General features: G+C 36.5%; 1 protein-coding gene across 19 annotated transcripts in view; it reads right to left on the reverse strand.

Annotated features, from left to right (window-relative positions):
• ALKBH8 (alkB homolog 8, tRNA methyltransferase) overlaps nucleotides 1-20,312 on the reverse strand; it is a 153,705-nt gene that overhangs the window by 67,913 nt on the left and 65,480 nt on the right. For 15 of the 19 annotated variants that reach the window (XM_081545863.1, XM_081545866.1, XM_081545867.1 and 12 more), the window contains 2 exons: nucleotides 9,326-9,477; nucleotides 3,960-4,216 (listed from right to left, as the gene is read on the reverse strand). In XM_081545863.1, the coding sequence (XP_081401989.1) occupies nucleotides 3,960-4,216; nucleotides 9,326-9,477 (409 nt within the window). Of the gene's footprint in view, nucleotides 1-2,037; nucleotides 2,378-3,955; nucleotides 4,217-9,325; nucleotides 9,478-20,312 lie in introns of all 19 variants that reach the window. The other 4 variants (XR_014069871.1, XR_014069872.1, XR_014069869.1 and 1 more) reach the window with 2 other exon arrangements.

Consider the following 20,312-nt stretch of genomic DNA (forward strand, 5'->3'; position numbering starts at 1 on the left):
CTATGGGGTTGCACAGAGTAGGACACGACTGAAGCGACTTAGCAGCAGCAGCAGCAGCAACAACACATATATATGGAATCTAGAAAATGGTACTGAAGAATTTATTTATAGGACAGAAGTGGAGAAACATACATAGAGAACAGACTTATGGACATGGGGAAGGGGAGGAGAGGGTGAGACGGATGGAAAGAGTAACATAGAAACTTACATTACCATACATAAAATAGAGAGCCAATGGGAATTTGCTGTATGGCTCAGGAAACTCAAACAGGGGCTCTGTATCAACCTAGAGGGGTGGGTTGGGGTGGGAGATGGGAGGGAGGTTCAAAAAGGAGGGGATATATGTATACCTATGGCTGATTCATGTTGAGGTTTGACAGAAAACAATAAAATTCTGTAAAGCAATTATCCCTTCAATGGAAAACAAATTTTAAAAAAGAGAGCATATTAAGAACTACTGAGACAACATGAAATTATAGGAAAATTAGATTGTCAACATATAGTTTAAAGGGCAAGAAATAAGCAAAGGCATAAAGTACAATAAAAAGATCATATTAAACTCTTGATCTAAATTCTGTCTTGAGTAATAATTAGCTAAACAGATTAGGAAAGCTACTTAATCTCTCAGAGCCTCTGTTTTCTCATTATAAAAATACCTGCCTTTCAGGGTTAGCATGAGAATCAAATGAAATGATTCATATTAAATATTTTAATAACCATAAAAGCGCTATGTTAGTTATGTTATTTAGTTATTTAGTTATGTTAGTTAGTTATTATTGCTATAATAAACAAAGGATGCACAAGATTCTTGCCCTGAATTCTAGATATGAAGAGATGTCCATGTATCGTACTCTGAGTTAAGGTACCACACTGAGTTAAAGACCATGCGTTTTGAGGTTGTCACATTTCCTTCAAGATTATAGATCACATCATATATATAGTCCGGTGTTCTTCAATTTCATGTAAGAAATTGAAGGTGAATTCACAGATTTGCTTCTCACTATTCAAATCATTAATAAGTTTCAATTATGTATAAGTAAGTGGACATCAGACAGCTCTGCTGTGTCTGAACTAACAGCCTGATGCTGTCACCATAGCTAGTCTCTCAGGTATCTCTCTTATTAGAATGCCACACAGTATGAACTCTCCAGTTGGATATGAGGTTAAAACTTGTCCTGACACCTTGTAATCTTGAGCATGTCATAACCTGATCACATGTCAGTTTTCCCACTTTCCCATTATAGCACTTAGCACACAGCAGGTACTTGACATTGTTAGTTCCTTTCTGTTCCTTCCTTTACTGGGCAGTCAACAGTTAAAAAGCAAAGCAAAACAAAAACAGAAGTGTATAAAAGAAACCTATATAATCGTATCTTCAATTCTTACCATTATAAATAGACACCTGACATTATTATTATTTTATTAAATTTGTAATCCCAACTATTTATAACAACCAAGAAAGTTCATACCAAATATTATTTATCTAAGAAATACATCTGGACTAAAACTACTTTAAGACCAATGCAGAAAACATCACTTGGTAAATAAGCTAGGCCAAGCTCTGGGTATGCACATCTCATCTATTATTGGTACAATTATAAAAGCAATATGTTTCTTGAAGGTATAAAATCTTTTTTATAAATTTTAACTCTGAAAATAAAGCCAACAGCTAATGCTGATGCTAGGAACGAAGAAGCCTGAAAAAGAAGTGTATCTTAGCCAGAATATAGAAATTTTGAGCTAAACAGCAGAAGAAAAATTGCATGCATACCTCAGATTGGAAAAGAACAGGTTTACCATATATACTTCTAAAAGAAATGAACAGTTGTTCATAAAACTATTTCTAAGAGAACCCAAGCTAGGATTTTAAAAATATACTTTGTTAGAAATTATGTAAAACAGTGATACTAATAATTTTTTAGATTCTGAGACTATCCTACATTTGAATACTTAGAATAATGTCTCAGGTAACATCCTCTCATGAATGTCAAAAAATGCACGTTTTCATGCTCAAAATGCTGTTCAAAATACACTCACATATCATTGCTCCATCCAGGCTGGAGCCTCAGCAGCTTAAAAAAGTAGGTTTCCCTTTTATCATACATAATTCCATTTCTTGTATAATGAAAACCACAACTCCAACCCAGACAAGTAGTTTTCATTCATTCATGAACAACATCTACCGAGCCTTCTCTGAGGTCAGAAAATGGCAGCACAAGAGCAGAGAGCAAAGAATCCATGCAGCCTGCCACAGATGAGATGAATGTAGACAACGGAGAGTGAGGGCACTTATGATTTTATAATTCTTCTGAATATATTCCTTCTTGAATCAGCTTTAGATTCTTCGTTCAGATTATCAAGAAATCATTTGTCTCGACTGTGAAAGGAAAATGTTATCATATGACTGAATCAGTGTGGCTGACTTCAATTTAGTTTCACTGTCACAAATGATACCTGGCTAGATAAAGCCATAGGTTATCATCAAGAAAGTGTAAAAGCAGAACTCACTGAAAAACACTTTTGGACAGTACCTTAAGATTAAAACATCAGAAGATATACTGTTTTAAACTATGGTTAGAGCTGTGACAAATCTAAAACCTATTTCCTCTTCAATATGAACAAAGTTAATCCATGAGACCTTCTTCTTTATAAACTAAAATTTAATTGTAAACATGATGACAATATATGAATACTTATGTCTTATTTTGATGAAAAGCAATTCTTTTGTCTGCCTCTTAATGAAAAAAGTCTACCTTTCCTCAGCTGCAGTATTTCCTTTCTTTCTTTACGTAGGTGTACAATACCTAGGATGAGGTACAGATCACAAGCGATCTGACATACTACAACAGCCCATGAATGAACTGCTCTCACTCTCCTTACATAATCCCCTTACTCTAGTCCTTCCTCCCCTAACTTTGAGAAAGGGAAGCTCCAGTCCTCAGAGAGTAGTGTTGACAGGAGTATTTACAAACAATACACTAATGCAGGGAGAACTTCCTAACATAGCAGGGGAAAAAAGTGATCCCTAAGAAAAGGAAATTGTAACAACTGAAAACTTTGGCATCAGAGAGAAGTGGGTTCAATCCTAGGTCGAGCACTATAACCTTGGTCAAATTTTCAATCTACTTGAGGCTTAATTTTCTCAACAGAAAGACAGTAAATACCAACCTTATTTTCTACTATGAGTAAAAGAATACTTGATTTGGAGTCATAAGGCATGGGCTCACGTTCTAGTTACCTCCTCTAAAAAAGGGAAAGGCTACCCACTCCAGTATTCAGGCCTGGAGAATTCCATGACCTATACAGTCGATGGGGTCGCAAAGAGTCAGACAAGACTGAGTGACTTTCACTTCTGCTTAGTCGCTCAGTCGTGTGTGACTCTTTGTGACCCATAGACTGTAGCCTGCCAGGCTTCTGCGTGGGGATTCTCCAGGCAAGAATATTGGAGTGGGTTGCCATGCCCTCCTCCAGGGGATCTTCCCAACCCAGGGATTGAACCCAGGTCTCCCGCACTGCAGGCAAATTCTTCACTGTCTGAGCCATCAGGGAAGCCCAATAATAGAATACCAAGGAAGTAATACAAAAACTCTGTGAGCCTCAATTTCTTTATTTATTAAAGATGGATCAAAGTATCTGCTTTATACTTCTTATGCAAAGAAAAAGTTTCCTATAAATAAAAATCTTTTTTATAATCTGTAAAGAGTTATATAAGATAGTTTTACTGATAAGGTAATCTTAGAAAGCATAATCTAAAGGGAGCAAAAAGCCAAAAACTACAAATAATGGCATGCCTATAAATTTCTAGGGGAATAAAAAAGAATAAGAGTGTTCATTAATTTTCAACCTATTGGTTATAAATTTTCTGCAATGACCTAAAAACACAGCATTATATCATGAGGAAGGTGATGATAACCTTTACAAATAAAGCAAAAATAAAGCCAGAAAAGATAATTACTTGCCATATATAACTCCTTATTGATGCCAAGATACTTCCCATTTCCACATCCAATATCAGCAACTAATGAACCACTTGGCAAAGCTCTCAAAAACTCTACTATATGTGGCCAAGGGGTGTGTCTTGTGCTGCTGAAGTGCCTAGCAATTTCTTCATAAACCCGATGGACATAATCTTGCTCCAGTTGTAAGGCTTCTTTATCACTCTCTGGAAATGATGCAGGAGTCTCCTTCATCTGGCTATCACAGACCAAAGGGTAACCTAATGAAAAAAATAAAGCAATATAAACCATTTATTTATTTATTTATTTTTAGGCCACGCCATGTGGCATGTGGGATCTTAGTCCCCCGAACAGATATCGAGTCCATGCCTCCTGCATTGGAAGTGCAGAGCTGTAACCACTGGATTGCTAGGGAAGTCCCTAAAGCATTATTTTTATCCAAATGATCATAAAGTTATGACTGTTTTCACAAAAGAAGAAGCAAATCAGTCCACATTTGATGACTAGGGATAAGTAGGCTCTTATTTATCATTTTAAAAGAGTAGTTTTCACCAGTTATATATGTGAAGGGTCTAATATAAAAAGGGATAAATCCATCTGCAATAAAACATGACTGTAATTTTGCATGCCTTATATTGAAGATGCTTATTTCATCATAGGATTAAGGGTCCTCCTATTCAAGAAAGGATCTTGATGGGCCTGACCTAACCTGAAGAAACTTAGCAATTAACAGGATTTAGGGTTTTTGTCTTGGTAGGAGCTCTGGGGACCCTAGTACTTGCAGAAGAAGAACCAGACCTAGAAACAATGTGTGATTTGGTAATAATCACAAGATTTAATGAATACTGTTTGAAGTGGTTTATATATATTGTCCAACAGTAACACTGTGAGAAAGGAACCAGCACGTTCATTTTAAAGATGAGGAAACTGACCCAGAATATTAAATAATGATACTAAAGTGACAAAGATGGTAAGTCACAGAGTCGAGATTTGAACCCAGGCAGCAGAGACTCCAAAACCCACATTCTCAGTGACTACACTGTACTGCCTCCTTCAATAAAAAGAGCAAATCCTAAGGAGAACACCAAGTGAAGGAGGTGACTGAGGAAATTCAGGATACAGTATGTCAAATTTAATTTTGAAGTTGTTCCCTGTTCTTTATAATAACATCTAATATTCATTTCAAATTCTTCCTATTCTCTGCTGTGCTATAAATTCCCTTTGTCGTCAGCCATCCTGTGACACATAACATCTTCTTATGGGTGGTATACTAGGGAATAAAGGAAAAAGTAGTGTTCCCAGAGAAACTAGACAAGATTTAAGTAATATTTATAAATCATATGGCAGCAAAGAAATGGGCTGTAGCACTGATGACTTCGGGAATTTTCCCTAAATACAACTAGAAGATGCCAAATCTTGAATGAGGGTGGAACTATCTAGTCCCTACTAATGTGTAAAGTGAGGTTCTAAACACTTGGTGTGGACATTTAAGAAAAGGGTCGCCCTAGAAACTTTGTGGGCTCTAACATACATGTGGCAACAGATGGGTTAGTATGTCAGTTACAACAGAATTACAATTACACTACAATATACATTACAATTACTTTCAGCTAGTCTTGGTAAAAATTGTATTCTCTTGGAAACTATGAACATCTAAATTACATAAAGGGAGGATCACTTAAATCCACAAATTTTGACTGAAAGTATCTAAAAGTTGGCCTTGAACTTTTAAAAAAATCTGTAAACTGAATAATCAGAGCTTCTTACAGCATCCCTTACACTAAATTAACATATTCAGTGCTCTCATTTAGTTTATGCTTTCCAATTTCTTGGTCTCATTTTTTGTTGTTCTTTCTCAGGACTTTATCAAGTGTAGCAGAAAAGCTTTTGTATACACACACATACACACATATATATAAATAGTAAGTATAATAGTAAGTATAATATTTTAGAAACTTAACAAATTTTTGCTTAGCTAAAAAATTTATGACATTTTGGTCCCACTTGTTTGACTAAGTATGAATAGAATGCTGGATTTCTAATTTATATTCACTCAAAACTTTATATAGGTCCAATTATTATGGCATCTAGTATTACTGTTGGAAGTCTTAAAAGCTTATTATTTTATTAATGTTTGAAAAAAAATTGAATGAGGCTTGAAACTTCTAATCGAATTCTGAAAATAAAGAAATATTATGTTGCAAAAAAAAAAAAGAGGAAATTAACATATGATACAGTATTAGTAACTAAAGTTCAGGTTTTGTTCAAATTTCACTTATGCTAGTATCCATTATTTGTTTTCATACCTTATCTAAGATTCCACATTGTATTTAGTTGCACTGAGCAGCTTCAGCTGCATGCAATAAATTTTCCTTTCATTTTTTATCCTGTTACAAATATTTTCCAATTTTCCTTGTTATGGCTTCTTAGATACACCCATCATTTAAAAGTAGACATTTAATTACCAAATACATGGAGATTTTTAAGTATCCTAAATATTAATTTATCCTATTGATATTAATTGCTCACTTGAATGCTTTCTTCTCTGCAATCACCCTTTGTGTTTTTTCAGTCTTTTAACCTTCCTGAGGCTTTCAATGGCTAGCCAAAGATCTCTCTTGGTAAATGTCACATTGCACTTGAAAATATGTGTGCTATTTTCAAATACCTTTTTATATTGATTTCTAACATAATTCCACAGATAAGATAACAGACTCTATATGATTTCAATACCTTTCAGTTCAGTTCAGTTGCTCAGTCGTGTCTGACTCTTTGTGACCCCATGGACTGCAACACGTCACACTTCCCTGTCAATCACCAACTCCAAGAGCTTGCTCAAACTCATGTTCATCGAGTCGGTGATGCCATACAACCATCTCATCCTCTGTAACCCTCTTCTCCTCCTGCCTTCAATCTTTCCCATTATCAGGGTCTCTTCTAATGAGGCAGTTCTTCGCATCAGCTGGCCAAAGTACTAGAGCTCCAGCTTCAGTATCAGTCCTTCCAAAGATATTCAGGACTGATTTCCTTTAGGATTGACTGGTCTAATCTCCTCGCAGTCCAAGGGACTCTCAAGGGTCTTCTCCAACACCACAGTTCAAAAGGATCAATTTTTCGGCACTCATCTTGCTTTATGGTCCAACTCTCACATCCACACATGACTACTGGAAAAACCATAGCTTTGACTAGATGGGCATTTGTCAGCACAGTAATGTCTCTGCTTTTTAATATGCTATCTAGGTTGGTCACAGCTTTTCTTCCAAGGAGTAAGTATCTTTTAACTTAATGGCTGCAGTTACCATCTGCAGTGATTTTGGAGCCCAGGAAAATAAAGTCTGTCACTGTTTCCATTGTTTCCCCATCTATTTGCCATGAAATGATGGTATCAGATGCCACGATCTTTGTTTTTTGAATGTTGAGTTTTAAGCCAGCTTTTTCACTCTCTTCTTTCACCTTCATGAAGAGGCTCTTTAGTTCTTCTTCACTTTCTGCCATAAGGGTGGTGTCATCTGCATATCCAAGGTTATTGATATTTCTCCCAGAAATCTTGATTCCAGCTTGTGCTTCATCCAGCCCAGCATTTCACATGATGTACTCTGCACAGAAGTTAAATAAGCAGGGTGACAATATACAGTCTTGACATACTCCTTTTCCTATTTGGAACCAGTCTGTTGTTCTATGTACTGTTCTAACTGTTGCTTCCTGACCCACATACAGGTTTCACAGGAGGCAGGTAGGATGGTCTGGTCTTCCCATCTCTTTAAAAATTTTCCACAGATTGTTGTGATCCACACAGTCAAAGGCTTTGCCGTAGTCAATAAAGCAGAAGTAGATGTTTTTCTGGAACTCTCTTGCTTTTTCTATGATCCAAAGAATGTTGGCAATTTCATCTCTGGTTCCTCTGCCTTTTTTAAATCCAGCTTGAACATCTGGAAGTTCTCAGTTCACATACTGTTGAAGTCTCACTTGGAGAATTCTGAGCATTACTTTGCTAGCATGTGATCATGAAAATTTTGCACCTTGTTTTACATCCCTGGATATTCTGATGTCTCCTGGTTCATAGTCTATGGGAACTTAAATAGAATTTGTACCCTGCTGCTGTGTGAAAACTGTATAAATCTTAATTTTGTTGAGCTGGTTCATAGTGTTTTTCAGGTCCACTATATCCTTCTATTTTTCTGTACATTCATTCTATTATTTTTTGAGAGTTTGATAATGAAAAGTCCAAATAAAAATCTTAATTTATCTACTTAAAAATAACTGTAATATATTGTAAAACTATATATAACTTTGTTCTGTATTTTCCAAGTCTCCTGTAGATGTTATCATACTTTAATAATTTAAAAAATAAAAATTACTTAGTTAATGCCCCTAACAACAACAAAAATATTGGCATAAGAAAATGAACTTGTCTCTCTTACTAGACTTCAAGTTCCTGGGGTACAAGAGCCTTGCTTTATTTTTTTATAGCTTGTAAATCTATGGCTGTGTTAAGACATTCATCAAATACTAAATAAACATTTTTAAGCAATTAAAAAATCGTGATATTTTAACTCTTCATTGCCACTTTTAGCAGAAGAAACAAAAATCTGTTAAAAACTATCTTAAGCTTCACAAACATGACAATATCAAATATGAAGCTTTCAAGTTTCCTAACAGAATAATATCATCCACATATAAAAAGGATTTCTAATTTAAAACATAATTTTAAGATGACTAAGTCCAAAAGCTCCTGTTGAGATACCTCCCATAATTGAAACCACCAAGATGTAAAAAGAATCTTAACATCACTGTCATTACTTATAAAACAAAAAGGGTTTTTAATTTATTGAGTCCAAGAAAAACAGGTAATGACGCACTTGCAGAGATAATACAAAACAGCATCCTCCTGACAAGTTTTTGAACACTCCTTTCCAAATAAGACAAACCACTCTTTATCCCCCTAAAGTTATCTACTTATTATAGAACAATTTGTCATCCTCAATTTCCCTGTTGGGTTAATGAGAGGTAATTTAGAAATGTGATAAGCTGTTTCACAAAAAAATCTATTTTTGTACAGTGATACTTTAATGCCCCCAACTGTAGTCCTCTTAACCATGAGTATGATAAATAAAACATTTAGAATCCAACAATGCTCAAATACTATGTTTAAGGAAAATAAAGATGAGTAAGATACAGTTCCTGCCCTCAGGAAATATAAACTCTAATTAGGGTGGTTAAGAAAAGTATATGTAAGTACAATACAAGGCAGAATATGGTAAATGCCATTACAGGAGTTAAGACAAAGCTCTTCTCAGTTCTGATGGGCTTTAAAAGATTTTCAAACTAGATTTACTCCATTTACAGTAGAAACAAAATTATATACTTACTACAATTACAAGGTGTTTGCCTCACTTTCCTAAATGTAAATGATGTCCGTATCCCCCTCTTGTTTAAAGTTAAGTCTTCAACATCACTGGTGATAATTCCACTTTTGTGACCCTTGGATGCTTGAACAGTATCAAATTTTCTGGGTGTGATTCTAAAAAAAACAGTTAAATTAATTTATTTAACATTGCATTCATAAAAAATATTTCAGGTCCTTTAAAAACATTAAGAGAATACAGTAAATCTACAAGAATTTGTTGCAAATGTCTATTGGATCCCCTGAATTACTGTATTGTAGAAAAAAACAAAGAAATAGAAGTCTCTGTCTCTTAGGAAATCATCTCCAGGGTAATCATTAAAAGAATTTATGGTTAAAATATTCAAGGGGGAAAATAGAATAATAACAAATGTTTAATTAATACCAATGCCAAGAGGAAAAAAAATAAGAAACAGATGGCAAAAGGGAAATAGCAAATTTCAATCCAATTATCAGTAATTATGTTAAATGTAAAAGGACTTCAAATCCAATTAAAGAACAATTTCAGATTGGATTTTTAAAAAAAATCCAAGTACATGCTGATTACAAGAGATACACCTTATAATAAGGAAAGAGAATGGTTGAAAAACAGAAAAAAAAATACAACATACAAACAACAAATATTTTGCATATACTTAGCAATGCCAGAGGAAAAGTGGTATAGTTATACTAATCACATAAAGTAGGCTTTAAGGTAATTGGTATTAATAGAGATAAAAAGAAACATTTCCTAACGATAAAAGGGTCAATCCAACAAAAAAAACATAAAAACTCTACATATTTGTATGCACCTAATAGGACATCCTCAGAATATATAATCCAAAAAAGTGAAAAAAAATCTAAATGGAGAAATCAGTTCAGTTCAGTCGCTCAGTCGTGTCCAACTCTGCAACCCCATGAATTGCAACACAACAGGCCTCCCTGTCCATCACCAACTCCCGCAGTCTACCCAAACCCATGTCCATCAAGTCAGTGATGCCATCCAACCATCTCATCCTCTGTCGTCCCCTTCTCCTCCTGGCCCTAATCCTACTCAGCATCAGGGTCTTTTCCAATGAGTCAACTCTTTGCATGAGGTGGCCAAAGTATTGGAGTTTCAGCTTCAACATCAGTCCTTCCAATGAACACCCAGGACTGATCTCCTTTAGGATGGATTGACTGGATCTCCTTGCAGTCCAAGGGACTCTCAAGAGTCTTCCCCAACACCACAGTTCAAAAGCATCAATTCTGCAGCGCTCAGCTTTCTTCACCGTCCAACTCTCACATCCATACATGACCACTGGAAAAACCACAGCCTTTACTAGACGGACTTTTGTTGGCAAAGTAATGTCTCTGCTTTTAAATATGCTATCTAGGTTGGCCATAACCTTCCTTCCAAGGAGTAAGCGTCTTTTAATTTCATGGCTGCAATCACCATCAGCAGTAATTTTGGAGCCCCCCAAAATAAAGTCTGACACTGTTTCCACCGTTTCTCCATCTATTTCCCATGAAGTAATGGGACCAGATGCCATGATCTTAGTTTTCTGAACGTATTCTTGCCTTGAGAACCCCATGAACAGTATGAAAAGGCAAAAAGATAGGACACTGAAAGATGAACTCCCCAGGTCAGTAGGTGCCCAATATGCTACTGGAGATCAGTGGAGAAATAACTCCAGAAAAATGGAGAATTAGATAAACACATAAATATCATTGGAATTTCTAATATATCTTTCTCAGTAAGTGAAATCTAGCTGTGAAACAAAGACATCAACATCAGAAAACAACAGATAATGGAACAAAAAAGCATATGATTAACACAGATACAATAAGTAAAACAAAGATGCAAAATAAAAAGAAAAGTACAAGCCATTGTAAATTTTAAGAAAGTTTAAAGGGAGTCTTACAAGTAAGATTAAGGTTTTGAACAGAAAAAGGAAATCAATTGTTATGATTCTTGCTAAAAGTCAAAAAAAGATGGCCTTTTCAAAGTTAAATTTATAGACTGAAATGCATAGATCTTAAGTGTATAGTTCATGCGTTTTGGCAAATGTATACAACCATGTAGCCACCACCCCAATTAAGATACAGAATATTTCCAACTACCCATGAAACTGCCTCATGCCCTTTTCCAGTCAATCTTCCTCCCTCCTAAAAGCAACCACTAATCTGATTTCCATCAGCATAGTTTTGCCTGTTCTTGAATTTCATATATAGTTGGCACTATTTTCTCTCTGGCTTTGCCCATTCCACATAATTTGGAGATTCAGCCATGTTTTTGTGTGTTTCAGTAGCTCAGTTTTTCTTTAATCACTGAGCAAAATGTCACTATATGAACATGTTGCAATTTATCCAAAATCTCCTGTTTACTAATATTTAGTATTCCAAGTCTGGGACTATTCCAAGCCTGGGACTATTACAAATAAAGCTTATATACATTTTTTTCAGATACATACTTTTATTACTCCTGGGAAAATACTTAAGAGTGAGATTGTTGGGTCAGAGGGTAAGAAACTACCAGCTTTCCAAAATGGTTGCACAGAATTTTACACTCATACAAGCAGCATATGAGAGTTTCAGGCTCCTTGACATTCTCACCAAAACAATACAAGTTTTAAATTTGAATAATTTCAGCAAGTGGCAAGTGATATGAAATTGTAGTTACAATTCGTATTTCTCTGATGACTAATGATACTGTATTTCTTTTCATGTGCTTTTTAGCCATTCATAGATCCTTCTGGTAAAGGATCTGTTGAACAGATCTTATGCCCAATCCTTTGTTAGATATATATATTGTGGATATTCTTCCCCAAGTATAGATTGATTTTTCATTTTCTTAATGCTGTCTTTTGATAAACAGAAGTTTTAAATTTGGATGCAGTTATTTTTTCTTCTTTTTCTTCTGGGGTTCTGAAACCTTTCTTAAGGAAAAAAAAAACTTTGCCTACCTCAGATTTGCAAAAGTATCCTCTTGTATTTTCTTCTAGACAGCTCATAATTTGTGTTTACATTTAAATCTATGATCTATCCCATATTAATTTTTGTGAATGGCATGATGTATATCAAGGTTAATGCTATTTCCACACAGATCTCTGATTTTCCCAGCACCATCTGTTGAAAATTTTCCTTTCCATAATAAATTGTATTGGCATCTTTGTCAAAAATCAACTGACACTACATCTATGAATATATTCTGTCTCAGTGATTTATCTGTACAACAATACTATACTCTTTTGCTTAGGTAGCTTTATACACAGTAAATCTTAAATATCAAGTAGAATAAATCCTCCAGCATTGTTCTTATGTTCAAGATTGTTTTGGTTATTCTCTATCGCTCACATTTCCTGATAAATCTTAGGATCTGCTTACCAATTTCTACAAAAAAAAGTCCTTTTAAGATTCTGATTAGAATTACACTAAATCATTAGACCAATTTGGGAATAACTGCTATCTTAACAATATTAAGTTTCCTATCCATGATTATAATATCTCTTATCTTTTCATTTATTTTGGTCTTCTTTCTCTTAGCAATGTTTCATGATTTTTAGCATACGTGTGTTGTGTATCTCTTGTTCAATCTACTCCTAAGACTTAAATCATCTGAAGCCAAGTTTTCTGCTTGATTTACTTTAGCAAGGCTATCTGCCTACAAAAGTGGATTTCATGCTCACAGGGAATGTGTCAAGCCTGAAAGATTTCAGCAAATGTTTAAAAAGCATAATTTTATACTTAAGTTGTTGATACATCAAGAATCAAATATGTTGACTACACACCTAGAAAAGAGAAAAATCAACCATATAATTAAAGTGGGCTTGATCCTAGAATGAAATAATAAATGTATTTCAATTTTCAATTTTCATTTGGTCATTGTTATACTGTTTCACTCAGTTTGATGCTAGAATTGGATTCCCAAAATGTAACAAAATAAAAAATAAGTGGGACTACATCAAACAAAAAAGCTTCTGCACAACAAAAGGAAATCATTAACAGAATGAAAAAGAAACCTATGGTATTCCTATGGAATAGGAATTCTTATGGAATGGGAGAAAATATTTGCAGATTAAATATCTGATAAGGGTTAATATCCAAAATATATTAAGAACTGGTGGGGGCCAAGATGGTAGAGTAGGAAGACCCTGGGCTCATCTTCTCCCACGGGCACACCAAAACTGCAACTATCAATGAGAACAGCCTGAAGACTAGCAGAAAGGATCTTCTACAACTAAAGACATAAAGAAGGAACCACAATGATATGGATAGAGGGCAGAGATGTGGTAGAGTCAGGATCCATACCCTAGAGATCTGAGCCCCACATCAGGCTCCCCACTTGAAGGAACAACACGGGGAAGATGAGGTCCCAGAACCCTTGCCTTTGGAGGCCAGCAGGGCTTAATTTCTGGAAAGCCAGAGTGCTAAGGGAGATAAGAGACTCCACTCTTAGAGGGAGGCTCACATGCTTCTGGACCCAGGACAGAAGCAGCAACCTGAAAGGAGCCTGGTCAGACCCACTGACTGATCCTGAAGAGCCGACCAGACAGGCAGAGGCAATTAGTACTTACCTTGGGGACACTGGTGCTGGCATGTACCATTTTGGAATCTTCTGTCTTGCTTATTAGAACTGGGACCTGCCCCTACCCTCCAGCCAGTAAGAACCAGTCCTAGTAGATAGCTGAGTGAGAACACAGCCCCATCCTCCAGCAGGACAACTGTCATAGGACCTCTGAGCCCTGATCCTGCCTCACCCACCAAAGGGCCCAGGACCTGGCCCTACTCACCAGCTGGTGGCACTAGCCCCAGGAGCCCAAGGACCCTGGCCTGCCCACCAGAGGGCCAACACCAGCTCTAGGGCCCTCAGACCCCACAGCCAAAGAACCCAGAACTCAGCTCCACCTACCAATGGGCAGGTACCTGTCCAGGACCCTGAGGGCCCTGCCCTACTCACCAATGAGCAGATACCAACTTCAGAATACCTTGGGCCCTTCAGCCAGCTGTGTCAGGAACCAGTCCTGCCTACCAGCAGGCCAATACTAGCACCAGACACCCCCCCACCCCCCAGGGCTCCATAGCCAGCTACCTCCTGATCCTGTCTCACCCACCAGCAGGCTGGCACCAGCACCAGACTACTCTCACCATGCAGCCAGCCATGCCAGGACCAAGCCCCACCCACCAACAGAGCACAGCTACCCACAGGGTACGGCCTCATAGGCAACCAGGCTGGGGGCAAGCTATGCCTACCAGACTGCCCACAGAAGGAGCCAAGCAGTCCACACAGAGGGCACGCCTAGCGCATGGCTCTGGTGTCCAGAAGAGAGTGTGCTTCTGGGCCCCACAGGATACTTCTTACATAAGACCACTTCTCCAAGACTGGGAAATATAACCCAACAAATACATAGACACAAAAACAGCAATTTAAGCAAAATGAGGCGACAGAGGAACAGATTCCAAATGAACGAACAAGATAAAAACCCAAAAGAAGAACTAAATGAAGTGGAGACAAGCAATCAACCCAATAGAGAGTTTGAGGTAGTGATCGTAAAGATCAAAGAACTTAGGAGAAGACTGAATGAACAGAATAGAAAGTTAGAAATTTTAAACAAAGAATTAGAAAAATATAAAGAACCAAGCAGAGCTGAAGAATACAACTACTGAAATAAAAATTACAGTAAAAAGAGTCAACAGTAGATTAGATGATACAGAGAAATGGATCACTGAGCTGGAGACAGAATAGTGGAAATCACTCAAGCTGAACAGCAAAAAGAATGTAAAAAATGAGGAAAATTTAACAGACCTCTGAGACACATCAAGTGCAGTAATATTCACACTATATGGGTCCCAGAAGGAGAAGAGAGAGAAAAAGAGGCAGAGAACATATTGGAAGACATAAGAGCTGAAAACTTCCCTAACCTGGTAGAAGGAAACACACACACAGGTGCAGAAAGCAGAGTTCCAAACAGAAGCAACCTAAAGAGGACCACACCAAGATACACTGCAATTAAAATGGCAAAACTTATGATAAAGAGAGAGTATTAAAAGCAACATGGGGAAAGCAACAAGACATACAAGGTATCCCCATAAAGCTATAAGTGGACTTTTCAGGAGAAATTCTGCTGGTCAGAAGGGAGTTGCATGATATATTCAAAATGAAGAAAGAAAAATCTACAATGAAGAATAATCTACCCAGCAAAGCTTTCATTAGGATTTGAAGGCGAGATCAAGAGTTTTACAGATATGCTTGTCTGTAACTAAGAGTTTAACACCACCAAATCAGCTTTGCAAGAAAGGCTAAAAGTACTTTTCTAAGCAGAAAAGACTACAAGAAATATGAAAACTGTGAGAGGAAAAGTCTCATTGGTAAAGGCAAATATACAGTAAAGGTCAATCACTTATAAAACTAGCAGGAAGGGTAAAAGATACCTAGTTTAGAAAAAAGCAAACATGATAAAAATATGATCAAGATGAAATTTATTATCCATAAAATTCTAGTTTAAAGAGAAAATAGAAAATCACTGACCACAGTTCAAATTATATGCCTCTGCAAAAAAAAAAAAAATTAAGAACTCATACAGTTCAATAACAAAAACCAAACAATCATTAAAAACCAGGCAGAAGATCTGAATAGATATTTTTTTTTCAAAGATGATATACAGAATGACTAACTCATACATGAAAAGGAGCTCACTGATTACTAATAATCAGTGAAATGCAAATCAAAGCCACAATGAGATTATCAGTTCATGCTTATTAGAACAGCTATTACAAAAATGACAAAAAATAACAAGTGTTGGCAAGTATATGTGGAAAAGACCATCCTTATACACTGTCAGTGATTATGTAAACAGGTGTATCTCTATGGAAAACAGAAAGGAGGTTTCTCAAAAAATGTTAAATGGAACTACCATAGGATCCAGCAATTCCACTTCTGGGTATCTACCTGAAGGAAACAAAAACACTAATTTCAAAAGATATCTGTACCCCCATGTTCACTGCAGCATTATTTACAATAGCCAAGACATGGAAAAAACTGGGAATTACACTAGGTGAAATTAGTTGACAAACACTATATGATCTCACTTATATGCAATACATAGAACAAAAGTAAACTTACAGATACAGAAAACAGGTGGTTATGGGGCAGGTGGGGTGGGGTGAAGTGGACTGGGGGAAGGTGTGTTTGTGGGGGCGGGGGGGGAAGGTGAATGTGGTCAAAATACATAAACTTCCAGTAATATAGTAAAAAAGTTCTGGTGCTGTAATGGTATCTATAGTTAATAATACTATATTGAATACTTGAAAATAGCTAAGACAGTGTATCACAAAAGTTTTCAGTATTAAAAAAAATTGTTTAACAGTGTGGTTATGGATATTAACTAGACTTACTGTGTTGCCTATTTTGCAATATATACAAGGAATCAGTATGCTGTACATCCGAAACTAATACAATATGTAGATGAAAATATGGAGCGAGTAACATGGAAACTTACAATACCATATGTAAAATAGATAGCCAATGGGAATTTGCTGTATGACTTGGAACTCAAACAGGGGCTCTGTGACAATCAAGAAGGGTAGGAGGGGGAGGGAGATGGGAGGGAGGTTCGGGATGGAGGGGACCGGGTGTACCTATGGCTGATTCTTGTTGATGTTTGACAGAAAACAACAAAATTCTGTAAAGCAATTATTCTTCAATTAAAAATAAAGTAGCAAAAAATAAATCAGAACTTCTGGGCTGACAGCTTTTGAAATTGTTTACTTTTGAAACTAATTAATTCAGAGTATTAGAAAAGAAGTATTTTACAATTTGTAACCAAACAGGACCCTACATGGCCTTCTCCAACAGATCCCTCCCCAAAACCCTCTGCTTTTGGTGGTTTAGTCGCTAAGTCGTGTCCAACTCTTGCGACCCCATGGACTATAGCCTGCCAGGCTCCTCTGTCCATGGGATTCTCCAGGCAAGAATACTGGAGTGGGTTGCCATTTCCTTCTCCAGGGGATCTTTCTGACCCAGGAATCGAACCTAGGTCTCCTGCATTGCAGGCAGATTCTTTACCAATTGAGCTATGAGGGAAGCCCATCCTCCGCTTCCCTCATAGCTCAATTGGTAAAGAATCCTCTGCTTTTAGCTGCTCTCTATACCTAGACACGGAGAAGGCAATGGCACCCCACTCCAGTACTCTTGCCTGGAAAATCCCATGGACGGAGGAGCCTGGTGGGCTGCAGTCCATGGGGTTGCTAGGACTCGGAGACGACTGAGCGACTTCACTTTCACTTTTCACTTTCATGCATTGGAGAAGGAAATGGCAACCCACTCCAGTGTTCTTGCCTGGAGAATCCCAGGGACGGGGGAGCCTGGTGGGCTGCCGTCTATGGGGTCGCATAGAGTCGGACACGACTGAAGCGACTTAGCAGCAGCAGCAGCATACCTAGACAATCATTTCTGATTCAAATTTCCTTAATTGTTTTAAAGATGCTAAAACCCCTTCCAAATGAAAGAAATTAACTACTTGATGACCATAAGCACCCATGACCTACTGGTGACTAAGGCTGAAAATTAATCCCTGTGACACCACCCTTTATTTCACCATCAACCAGTCAGAGAAGTGTACACAAATCCATCACAAAACCTGGGACACCCTTCCCTCACTCTGCCTTTAAAAATGCTTTGCTGAAACCTATTGAGGAGTTCGGCTTTTTGAAAACTAGCTGTCCCAGACTCCATGTACAGTACCCAACAATAAATGCTACAATTTCCTTCACCACAACCTGATGTCAGTAGACTGGTTTTTACCTAGTGTGGGCAAACGAACCCAAGTATGCTTTGGTAACAAAGTGCTGATGCTGTTTCAAAAAGGATTTCACTTCTGTCTCCAAAAATTAATTTTTGATTATCAACCTTATATGCTACAGCCTTGTATGCTATATTCAGTTATTAATTCTAGTACTTATGTTGCAGATATACTAGGATTTTCAAATCCACAAAGGGTTTTATTTTTTTTTTCTTTCAAATACATATGATACTTTTTTCTTAATATATATACATTTTATTGAAGTATAGTTGACTTACAATGTTTCAAGTGCACAGCAAGGTGATTCAGTTATACATATACACATATATTATTTTCAGATTCTTTTCCATTATAGGTTATTACAAGATATTGACTATAGTTCCCTGTGCTATACAATAAACCTGTGTTGCCTGTTGCCTATTTTTTTTAAAAAATTAGAAACCTAGCATTCTATTCATACTAAGTTAAACAAGTGAAATCAAACTGTCATAAATTTTTTAGCTAGGCAAAAATTCATAAGTTTTCTAAAATATATCTATTATATTATATATACTAAATATATATGTATATAAAGGTTTTTCTACTATGCTTGATAAAGGCTTGAGAAAGAACATCAAAAAGAAAAGAAGAGATGGAGAAGTTGGAAATAAACTAAATGAAATGGGAGTATTGAATATGAAATAGAAAAAGTGAAACTAGATAAAAGATCATCATATAGCCTAGTTATTTTTAAACATGGCTACTTAGTAGAAACACATCTGGAGCTTTGGGAAAAAAATGCAATACCTGGGCATGTGTATTTATGAACAAATTCTAAGATAATTCTGATATGCATCTGGATTTTAAAAAGTGATTATAGATTTTTCTATTAAATGGTAGCTTTGGTGATATAGAATTCTACTATTTTCTGTTGACCAATCATGATACAATGGTATTAAGTGAATAATAGTGCATAATCACAATAGTAAAGACGTTTCTCAGTTTTCACAATCAATGGCCAGACAAAAAATAAAAGTTCATTACAATCGTAAGCCATAATGGAAATATGATTAATCTAACAATATAAAATAATTACATATAATTTGGGGGGTTAAGAAGAGTGATGTGGTAAGTGGAAGTACATACATGTATATGTTCTCATCTGCCTAGCCAGTCTATGTCTTTTGGCGGTACATTTAATCCATTTATATTTAAGGTAATTACCCATATGTATGATCCTATTACCATTTTCTTAACTGTTTTGGGTTTATTTTGCATAGGTCTTTTCCTTTTCTGGTATTTTCTGCTTAAAGAAGTTCCTTTAGCATTTGCTGTAAAACTGGTCTAGTTACGCTGAATTCTCTTAACTTTTGCTTGTCTAGAAAGCTTTTGATTTTTCCATCATATCTGAAGGAGCATCTTGCTGGGTAGACTATTCTTGGTTATAGGTTCTTCTCTTTCACCACTTTATTTTAGGCATTCCCTTCTGGCTTGTAGAGTTTCTATTGAGAAATCAGCAGATAACCTTATGGAAGTTCCCTTGTATGTTATTTGTCATTTTTTTCCCTTGCTGCTTTAATATTTTCTTTGTCTTTAACTTTTGTCAGTTTGATCACTGTGTGTCTTGGTGTGTTCCTCTTTGGGTTTATCCTGCCTGGGACTGTCTGTGCTTCCTGGACTTGGCTGACTGTTTCCTTTCTCATACTGGGGAAGTTTTCAGCTATTATCTCTTCAAATATTATCTCTGGTCCTTTCTCACTCTTCTCCTTCTGGGACCCTCCCTATAATGCAAACGTTCACACATTTAACATTGTCCCAGAAGTCTCTCTTAGACTGTCTTCATTTTTTTTTTTTCCCCTATACTGTTCTGTGGCAGTGATTTACAACATTTTGTTCTCCAGGTCGCTCATGCATTCTTCTGCCTCAGTTATTCTGCTATTGATTCCTTCTAGTGTATTGTTCATCTCTGTCTGCTTGTTCTTTAGTGCTTCTAGGTCTTTGGTAAACATTTCTTACATCTTCTCTATTTTGCTAACAATATCCTGGATCATCTTCACTATCATTATTCTGATTTCTTTTTCTGGAAGGTTTCCTATCTCCACTTCATTTAGTTTTTTGAAGTGTTTTATCTCGTCCCTTCATGTGGGACATAACTTTCTGCTTTTTCATCCTGATTAACTTTCTGTGATGCTTTTGAGACTGTGGTTCTTCTTG

Source organism: Giraffa tippelskirchi, chromosome 11, assembly GCF_054371585.1.
Source record: "Giraffa tippelskirchi isolate mGirTip1 chromosome 11, T2T-mGirTip1v1.2.pri, whole genome shotgun sequence".
Taxonomy (NCBI): domain Eukaryota; kingdom Metazoa; phylum Chordata; class Mammalia; order Artiodactyla; family Giraffidae; genus Giraffa; species Giraffa tippelskirchi.